This window comes from Ruditapes philippinarum, unplaced genomic scaffold, assembly GCF_026571515.1.
Source record: "Ruditapes philippinarum isolate M1 unplaced genomic scaffold, ASM2657151v2 ctg2107_1_1_1_1, whole genome shotgun sequence".
NCBI classification, from domain to species: Eukaryota; Metazoa; Mollusca; class Bivalvia; order Venerida; family Veneridae; genus Ruditapes; species Ruditapes philippinarum.
The window spans coordinates 24608-35707 of NW_026853859.1; the positions used below are offsets into that span (position 1 = coordinate 24608).

An 11100-nucleotide genomic window follows, 5' to 3' on the forward strand; every position below is an offset into this window, starting at 1 on the left:
AAGCCCATTGTTCTTTTAAATATGTGGAATTAAAAGTTAAACAGACATATCTATCTTCACCTATATGGATTTAATTAGTCATAGCCTCCGAGTTCGATAAATAAACAAGTAATTGTACGTGGTTTTTTGTTAGTCTTTTTTTTCTTTGAATTTTACAATACCAATTGATTATTAATTTGTATTTTAAGAAATTTATTACAGATTTAGACCTACTGTGTTCATGTTTATTTTCGGAAATAATTTGTTCTGATTAGGCTCTTAATGTGGAAACGATGGCCAAAATAAACTTGAAAATCTGTAACACTAGTTCAACGTGTAATTGCCCAAGATGTCAAAAACATTGGGAATGGAGTCGACCATACAGGAATTGTCCGCGATTATAGAATAGTAAATAGTCACGGGTTGACCTGGTTTGCACAAAATAACGCATGAGACACGAGACATGGTCACCACATAAACTATCTGTTACAACAAATTGCCTATCTCCCTCCCTTCCTTCCTATCTTTATCATGAAACAGAAGTTCAATACAACATTCACCATAATTTAATAAGATAAAGACATAAAATGTTTTCATGTGTATAGGAGTACTAGTCACATAGCAACTGTATTAACTTTAAAGCCACTGCATTACTGCATGATGCCTCTCTTGATTTTTCGTGCAATTCATACGATATCTGTCATGTTATGGATGGATGCCTATGTAAGATATTTGACACAAAAGTCCTCACAATTTTTGCTACAATTTTAACATTCCAAAAACCAAGCCATAATTCATTTGCAAATATGTGTTAGGTTTTAAGGATATATATTATGCTCATCTTTGAGTAAAATACTTTTATTGACGAAATAAATTAAGTCTATGAAAATCCTCGGGATTAGACCTCTTCGTATATTTCAGAAAAATTTTTTTTATATTATTTTCTAAAGAAAACGGAATGAATCTTATATATACCCCTGGTTTAGACCCCGGGGTCTATTCCAGGATATAGCCGTAACGATTGTGCACTGAATAGATCCAATTTGAATAAGAGAATGTAAAAACTATTTTAGGACGCTGTATTCCATATCACTTAAAACACGACATAATGTGTTTATACTGTTTTTAACTATAACGTATATATCTCAAAGTGTTTCATTTCTTTCTTGCGTGTGTACAAAAATGTTTATTTTATATTTTAAAAAGAGACTGTAATCATTAGTATTTTCAAATATCAAATTTGAGCACTATCTATATATAATTATCTTATTTGAACAGAACGTTAAAAACATTAGGTCCACGTGAGTGTCTTACAGACAAATGGGAGGTAGTTAGTTATACAAAGACTTTCGTTCTGAACAAGTCCATTTCGCAAAACAGGTACTCAGGCAACTGCTATTAAGCAATACACAAATGACCTCAAATGTCCTTCAAATGCAATATAATATAGTAACACTTCATCTTGAATAACTAACTTTAGCCCTATTTATTAATAATGAATGTGTTTTAAATGATTATTGTCTGTACGTTTGCACATCTATTATTTTAAGATAAATGTATTTTAAAAAGAATATAGATATACGGTTTGACCATTTTTTTGTATTATCCTTAACATACAATTATTTATAATAGTCACCGGAAACTAAAATAAGATTCAGAAGAAGACTGTAAGCTGTTTTATAAGATTTTAAGGACATTTTCCCACCAAATAATCAACGTGCGAGGGTGTTAAACAATAATATTCGTCAAAGATTTAAAATGTCTTTCAACGAACTATCAGTTATTATAGTTTAAGTGGCGTGGGACAAAACTTTTAATTAAAAGGACTGATTGTTATTTCGCTTTATCACGCGGTACATGCACCTACTTTAAAATACATTGATGTAATATCAAAACTTATATAATAATACCGTTATGCCGACAAGTTAAAGGTACAATATACTAATGCACTTTATCACTGGCAGTTATTCTAATATACCACGACTGATATTGCTTTTTGCTGAAGATATATATTAATATCAATATTTATTTCATTTTACCCATGAAATATGGTGATATACCAGTCAAATGTAATTCTTATTTTTTTTAAATAAATATGAAATATAAATATAAAAGTGGGCGGAGTCAAAACTCATATTTATTTTAAGGGACTTCTTTCGCCATTTTGTTTGAAAAATCTGATAAATACAAAAAACATCAATTAACTTAATATTATGTGTGTCAGATTTTTCTATCACGGAAGATCTAGTCACTCTGACTATGAACTTTAACATATTATTGACTGACTAGCTGTAATGGCGAATCTCTCTCCGGGAATTATCTGAATCAAAGATCCTGACAGGATTCAAAGTGGCGATGGTTAAGTGCTATGGACCTGTCACAGATTATTTGACATTGTATTATGCAGTCATGGAAATACATCAAAGACTTTAACATGATTCAAATATAGACGTTTAGTGTTAAGGGTAAACAATGTAAGACATACACAATATTAAAGAAAATATAATGGTTATTTTTTCTTAATACGAGCTCACTTAATATTATATTTATGTGTAAGTAACCATTCAACAAATAAAAAACAAGTCCTTTACAGTTACAGTCCACTTGCAAAAACTCATGTTAACCATTTTTAATGTATTATAAAGTAACATAAATCACTTTCAAAAATACGAAATGCAGACATCGGTTTGATTGTTGTACCAGATCATTTTCTCTTTTAGTTTTGTTTTAATTGTGTTAAATACAAAGTGACTTACGATTCTTACTGAACAGAGGTAGACTTAACAGCTGATTAATTAATAAATATCGGCTGATGCATCGTTTAAAGGATATACCTGATAACCTTACAAGTAATCTTTTTGAGAAGAACTGGGGCGTGCCCTGTTTAAAGATCGAAAACTGGGGATTTATTACACTAGATTACCTTGTTTGAATTTCGGGTATAAACTTTATTCTTTTTAACCCGTCAAATCATTTTATGAAGATAAACGTGTGTTTATCAATCTGTCGCGTTAATGTATACACATATTCCGGTGTTTAAATAAATGCTTGCGTTCACTAGAGTAATAGTGTACATTTGAATTGAGTAACAATAATATTAATACGTAATAAAATCATTCGAAAAAAATGTGGATGATATCATGTTTAAGATGCATCTTGCTGATATATGGAATTAGTGTTCTCGACAATGTGAGCGGGAAATCTTGGACGAAAACTTTCTTTTTAAAGACCATTGAACATGCGAATTCAACTGATAATGATAATAGTTTGAGAAATGGAAATGACAAGCGGGATAACACATTAAATCCGGTTTTACAAAACTTTACGTCACTTTTTGAATATTTGAATGCCGCGCGTCGTAATTCTCACAAGGTAAAGAGCTATCGGAAGAAGCGGCAGTCACGGCAAAGGAATTGCGCAGGTCAGTGTGAAGATTCTCTGTGTTCTTGGCACGAGGAATATGATGAAGAAAGCACGAGAATACCGCGATTTATCAAGTATGCAGTATGTGACAGTGCAACATGTAACTTTGGTTTTGGTGGCTTAGATTTCCGCACGACGTATTCTCTTCAAGTTCGTACACAGTGTGATCTTGTTAAAACGGGTAATTATAAATTATAATTACATCACCTTATCAACATCGAAACAATTATCATTGGTTCTTTAATAAAATAGAGTATATTGTTGATTTCGGTAAATATGTGAAGTATATCCCTTCGAAGTGAGAAATTATAGATGTCATATTACTTAGGCCTTTTTGTAATTGTTTTAAAATATAATTATGCATTACCAAAATAACGTCAATTGACGCACATGATAATCCATCCTTATAATCTGTAATGGGCATCACTTCCGCAATGAAAATAACTATTCTATTAATATTGATTTAAAGATGTGTTCCTGGAATATTGAAGGTTTAAAAAAATATTATAATGATATTAGCTTTCAGTCATACTGTTCACGCTTTGATATATTAAGTTTCTGTGAAACTTGGGGTGTTTCAAATGATGAATTCGAAAACTTTTTACCTGGATATACAAACTTTAACTTTTGTAGAAGAAAGAAGAATACAGCTGCACGTGGTTCCGGAGGAGTGACGGTTTTTGTTAAAGACTGGTTGATCAAACGTGGGTCTATAAAACGTATATTTGATAATATTACTGAATGTGTAGTGCTATTAATTAGTGCTGAATCTATGATTTATGTGAATGATGTTATTCTTATATTTACATATGTATCTCCAGAATACTCGTCTATTTATTCGATTGAAGATAATAATAGTATTGAAATTTTGAATACAAGTATTAGTCAGATTAAAGGTAAATATCCCGATGCAGAATTATTTTTGGCGGGAGATTTAAATTCACGTATAAAAAACTTCAATGACTTTGTGTTAGATGATAATCTATTGTTTATATTTGGTGATGATGTACCATACCCAGAAGATGATTTTAATATGCATAGATTATCTAAAGATACAGAGTTTAATCGTTTTGGATTATCACTTATTGAATTATGTTGTACTTATGGTATACATGTTTTTAATGGAAGATTTTTTGATGATATTCCTGGTAACTATACTTGTTTAGCAAATAATGGAGCCAGTGTTGTAGATTATATGGCAGCTACTACTAGTTTGTTTAAATATGTAACATATTTTAAAGTTGATAATAATGACGAGTCTGTACATTTTCCTATTATTTGCCATTTTTCATTCCCTTCTATAGGTAGTCAAAATCAGTATAATTTTGAAAATGGTGAGAATATGTCACCATGGCTGAAGTATAAGTGGAAACCAGAATTCAAAGAAAATTTTATAAATTATCTTACGCCTAAGTTTCAACAATTTGATGAAATACGTATTAATTCACAGAATAGAATTTTGTCCTCGTTTCTTCCAGACTTTTTATATATCTTAAAAGTTTCTGCAGATGATATGAAATGTAAACATCACAAAAACGTATCATCTCAACCATTATGGTGGGATAACCAATGTCAAATTCTAAAAAGAGATAAAACCCGTTTTCTTAGACAGTTCCGGGTTTCAAATGAAAGAGATGATTTAATAAAATATAAAACGTCCAAAAACAAATTTAAAGCACTATGTAAAAATAAACAGTATTTTCACTGCAAAGCTAAACGGAAGCTGTTGGTTGATACCAGGAAAAATGCAAAACAATTCTGGAATATTCTTAAAAAGGTAATAGTAAAGAAAATGCAGATTCTTTAATAACATGTAATGAATGGTATGATTATTTTAAATTACTCTTGAATCCTGTAACTGGGGAAAATAGTTCTATCGATGAGCAGCCCGTGGTCAATGTGAATCGTGATTACTTAAATTGTGACGAAATTAACGTTCCTATATCTGATCTAGAAATAATGCAAAGTATAGACCATTTACGTGCTAACCGGTCGTCTGGACCTGATGGTGTCTGCTTAGAAATGTACAAACATTCTATTCATATAATTTTACCATTTTTGAATGCTCTTTTTAATGAAATTTTTGAAAACGGAAACTTCCCAGAAGAATGGAGTCAAAGTATTATCACTCCAATACATAAGAAAGGTTCTAAATCAGATCCAAATAATTATCGAGGTATTTCTTTAATAGATTCCCTATGTAAAATATTTGTTAATATATTAACTATTCGTCTTACTAAATGGTGTGCTAACTATAATGTAATTGATGAGTCTCAAGCTGGATTTAGGAAAGGCTATTCAACAATTGATAATATTTTTACTCTAATGTCTTTGATCCAGAAGTACCTGACGAAACGGGGTAGATTTTATTGTATATACATAGATTTTGCAAAAGCTTTTGACAGTATTCAGCATCAAAAATTATGGGACGCTTTTTCTAGAAATAAGATCAATGGAAAATTTTTAAAAATAATAAAATCTATGTATGCAAAACTTAAATCATGTGTTAAAGTTGATGACAAACTAACAAGCTTCTTCTCATGTAATACTGGAACAAGGCAGGGCTGTGTTGGAAGTCCGATAATTTTTTCACTTTTCATAAATGATCTAGTTACTTTTTTGCATGAAAAATGTAATAGAGGTATTTTTGTATCCAATAACATTGAAGAGTTAATTGCTCTTATGTTTGCTGATGATGTGTCTAGCTTTTCTGACACCGTTATAAATCTACAGCAGCAGATAAATTATATTGAAGATTATTGTAAATCTGTTAAGATGAAGATAAACTTAAGCAAAACGAAAATCATTGTTTTTAGAAATGGCGGTGTTTTGAAACAAACTGAAAAATGGTTGTTTAATAATGAACCTATTGAAGTTGTTCCATTTTACAAATATTAAGGTGTATTTTTCACACCAAAGTTAGTATGGTCAAAAACAAAAGAGATGCTTGCACTACAAGGACTTAAAGCTTCTGCTTGTATATTCAATTTTCAAAGACAATTTGGTCACATTGATCCTATTGATATGTTCAAAATTTTTGATTCAATGGTAAAACCTATATTGTGTTATGCGTCAGAAATCTGGGGTTATAATTATGTTGATAAGATTGAATCTGTACAAGTTAAATTCTGTAAACAATATTGTAACTTGTCACAAAATACAACAAGCTATTTTGCCCTTGGTGAATGTGGATTACCTCTCTGTACTATCTATATGACAAATTGTGTTAAATACTGGTTAAAACTGACATGTATGGGAGATCATAGGTACCCAAAACATTGTTATTTGATGTTAAAACGACTACACGAATCTTGACGGAAAACATGGGCTGGCAACATTAAAGATATGCTTTTTCAATTTGGTTTTGGATACGTATGGCTCTCTCATGATGTCGGTGATGACCTAAATTTCATTAATATGTTTGAGCAACGCTTATTTGATTGTTATTCACAAAACTGGTATAATGCTGTTGATTCTTCTCCTAAAGCATTACATTACAAGTACTTTAAGACTTTACTTAATGTTGAACGATATTTAAGTTTAGATTTAGCATATAAGTATAGAAGAGCTTTTTCTAATTTTCGCTGTTCATGTCATAATCTTATGATAGAGAAAGGTAGACATATTGGAATAGATAGAGATTTAAGATATTGCTTTCATTGCCTAAAGACAAATATTTATGTTATTGAGGATGAATATCATTTTTTCTTTGAATGTTCACTATATAACAATATCAGAGCTGTCTATTTTAAAGATACATGGTTACATCATCATTCCCACCATTTATTTTATTCTCTCATGTCATCAACAATAATAAATGAAGTAATATCTATTGCTAAATATATATATATTATGCAATGAATGTAAGAAAGGAAGAGATAAATACTGTATAATTATTTACAAATTCAATTCATTACATCTAGTAACAAATGTATTTGCAATTTATCACTCTACTGTTTGATGTATTGTTGTACTTTGTATTTATGGCCTGAGGCCTATATTACTAGAAATAAACTGAAACTGAAACTGTAAAGTTGTATTTTGCTATGTTTTCCAATGCATAAAACAAGAGCCACACTTTTCCATGCAGTTTTAAACAATGTAAAATGCATAATATAGCAAGGACCTATTTTACTATCGAATTGAACGGAGTAAGATGAATCCCGTACACTTAAACATATTAAACATTCATCATAATTTATACAATTTATTTTTGACAAACATCAAATAGAATATGTTTTCTAGTATATACACAACTTTTATTTTTCAAGAGATTTTCTTAATTGCTTATATAATATACATTTGCACTTAAATCAACATGAACGACAACATATAAAAGAGCTGCCTGTTTCCCCCCGTTTTTGTGCTACCTGTTTTTTCCGTTATTGATTGTTTATTTGTGTGTGTGTTTTTCTTTTCTTTTCTTTTTTGTAATCATTTGTTATGTTTGTTTATATAGATATCCTTGTTACAAACATTGGGGATGGCGAACAGAGATGGCTTACTAATTGGCCAATAGCTTGCGTATGCGCGGAGAGGTTTGCAGTTTCTTCAGAAGTGTACGGTCATGACAGCGGACTTTCTCAGCACGGTAAGTCACTTAGTCTGATCTTCAGTGGTTAGAGGATATTTTAATATAATAAATGCATCTATAACGATTTAGGGTAAGAATAACAAAAACGGTTTTATGGGGTAGACGTCAGTGATGGGTAATTATAAGAAAGTGAAAGGCAAGTGTAGTAATTACAGTTCAAAAATTTATCCTACACCAGATCTGTTTTTGTATCAACGTGAGAATTTGTGGAAAATGATCATAGATTTTCTGGGATTTACTTGATTCCGTGAGCTAATAACAGATTGTCCTTTTGAACAATGTAAAACTGTAATGGGATTCGCCGTGAAAAATGACGAACGCATTTTCATAAACTTCTCATTAACTTACAATCACTATTACGTTTACTAGATTAAATGATGTATTGACATGCACCGTAATACATTTTTTACGTTAAATTGTGTATGTATTGTATTTGTACCAATGAGAAATGTTTTCAGATAGGCATGTCTTATCTGTAATAATGTAAGAAACAAATTATGATAGATATAATCTTCGAGTGCTAGGAAGCTAGAATATAAATATTTCTATGAATAAGTAGAATATCTCATGAATTATTTATTATTAAAGTTTTACACTATTCAAAACTGTAAAAAATTGGGTTTTCCTTTCATGAGTTTTCTTCTTTTTTGTATAAATGAAGAAAATATTTAAATAATTCTTAGCAGCTTTATATTAACTATATCTTCTGTTAAGAAGACATTTACATTTAGCACTATTTGCCAATTCCCCTTCATTATTTTTAAGAAATCAACAAAATGTGTTTCCAACTTTAAAAAGCTTTAGTTTCGATTTCTTTAAAGCTACATAAATGAGAAATGCTTACAATCATTTTAAAGATACACTTCTAGTTGCCATGTCTTGCTTCTACATTTTTGTTGTTAGATAAAAGATCAATAAATAAAAAAACAGGTGTGAATTAATTTTGCCATAGAATGAAAGATTTAATTATATATATATATATAGATCCCACGATATATGATTTTTGTTTCTGTTATAATTTATTTTTGTAATGTTATCGCATAGTATTTAAATCATTTAAATTGTATTATACATCTATTGTTACTCTGTAAATACTGTTATGCTCTTCATCTTTGGAGGAAATCAAAGTATCTATCTATCTATCATCCCTCTTACCACCGGATAACTACGCTTGCTCAAAAAGCTCGATTTACACGAAAGCTTCTACAAAGCTACCTGATTGTATTTATCGTGATGTAACGTTATTGACAAACAACAAAAGCAGGTTCCTATACCTATAAAAAAATTGCATTTTCAGAATAACGGGATAAGAGACGAAAATTATTCATGTAACCAGAATTGTTTGATTGAGTAAAATTCTGATAACATGTATCCTACGTGTCCGTCTCTTTTCATTAACATAGACTGTTAAATATTGTCCTGTTTTCCGATAAAACAATGCGCATTTTTAACCATTTTATTTAACTTTTTATTTCATTCATTTTATCCTAGAAGCAGTTGACGTTGACATTAGCCACAATGAGCCAATTGCGCCAGTATCACGTCAACAAATTATTCTGAATGACGTCAGACGCAGACCTTTAACTCATTCACAAAGACGAAGATTACATAATCAACAACGTCACACGCAACACGTTGAAACGTGGGAACACATGATGCTGAGGAAGTACAACAGAATATTTAAGTGAAATAACTCTGTACAATTATTTTATACAAAAGGGAAATAACAAACACCTTGCCCCTTTTATGCTGTAATATAGGACTCCAGAAAGCTACATGGATCTTTAAATGTACTCCCTTTCTATTACTCATACAATAAATCATACATTACATACTTACGTTTTTTTTTTGTCCCTTAATTTGTATTTTAAACAATGTCTGTGTAGGTAGCATCTAATCGTTTTTCTTAAGATAATCAAAAATTTCGCACCGAACAAAAGTTCAGTTGACATAATCCTTTTTATGGAACAAAAAGGATGATGCTTCTACAAACAATTACACAGTGCATGTGAATGCATGTGACAAGCTTTACGTTATTTGTAATAGCCCCAGCCAGTGCTATACCCCTGTAACTAATTCCTTTTATATACTATAACTTATTTTGTAACACAAATCAGCAAAATTCAACCTCTGTAAAAAAACTACACTGATAATATGAGAGATGCAAAATATCTCAACTGTTATATATAAGTTGAGTTTTTTCCAGTATGAATCAATGAAAACACATTGTGCTGTTATATATCAATACTGTTTTCAAAATTTAATTCTTATTGAAAGTGTATTGAAAATAATGGGTTAGTAAGAACAAAGAAAAAGTTCCAAACCATGCAATAACTGATGATAGTTACTATCTTACATTTAATGTGCATACTTAACAACATGTTACTAACCAGAAAATTATCACAAATATTGAGGTTTCTTTCTTTAAAAAAAAATACCTCACAGAAATGCAAAGTTATTTCTAAGGATGTCCAAGATACACCAAAAACTATTAAACGGTAAAGAACACTAAATTTATCATTTTCATGTCATGATCAAATATTCAGACTACAGGTGAAGTCGTGGCAATGAATAATGTACAGGTTGATATAACTGGCATTAGATTTGAACACGTAAATAAATATCAGTTATTGTGAGGTATGTTTGTTTTTCTTACCGTTGTGCAGTATTCTTAGCGCACCAAAAGTCGGGATCAAGATTGAAATTACTGCTGCTACCGTTGCTAGTGGTTTATTATTTCAATACACCGTTGACATATAGATGAAATAGGAACAGACTGTAAAAAAGTGGTAAAAGAAACAAACACAAACTTCAAAATCCGAAATGTAAATTCATATTCAAATTGATAGTAAATGCCTTAATTTTGTAATACATGCAGGCACAGCGTCTATTAATATGTTAAATATTGTGCAAAAATAATATTTGTAAACGTCACATTTGATTGACACTGATTAAAACAAGTTTAATAAAACAAGTTCAATAAAATAAGTTTAGTAAACAGTCGTCGTATTGAAAGCAAAGAAACCTACAGTAAGTATCAAATAGAACAAAATTGAAGAATATTTATAGTGCTTAAAAGTTTAGTTCGCTAACATATTAAAGTT

At 30.3% G+C, this 11100-nt stretch overlaps 1 protein-coding gene across 2 annotated transcripts; it reads left to right on the forward strand.

Moving 5' to 3' along the window:
* Nucleotides 1–2182: 2182 nt before the first annotated feature.
* On the forward strand, nucleotides 2183–9860 carry LOC132738182 (uncharacterized). 2 transcript variants are annotated; one of them, XM_060725649.1, is made up of 3 exons: nucleotides 2183–3583; nucleotides 7862–7993; nucleotides 9491–9860. In XM_060725649.1, exons 1-3 carry the CDS (start codon nucleotides 3106–3108, stop codon nucleotides 9682–9684), a joined length of 804 nt encoding a protein of 267 aa, XP_060581632.1. In that variant the 5' UTR covers nucleotides 2183–3105; the 3' UTR covers nucleotides 9685–9860. The 2 variants fall into 2 exon arrangements, with proteins under 2 accessions (XP_060581632.1, XP_060581630.1); XM_060725647.1 differs by having other exon boundaries at nucleotides 9488–9859.
* The last annotated feature ends 1240 nt before the right edge of the window (nucleotides 9861–11100 follow it).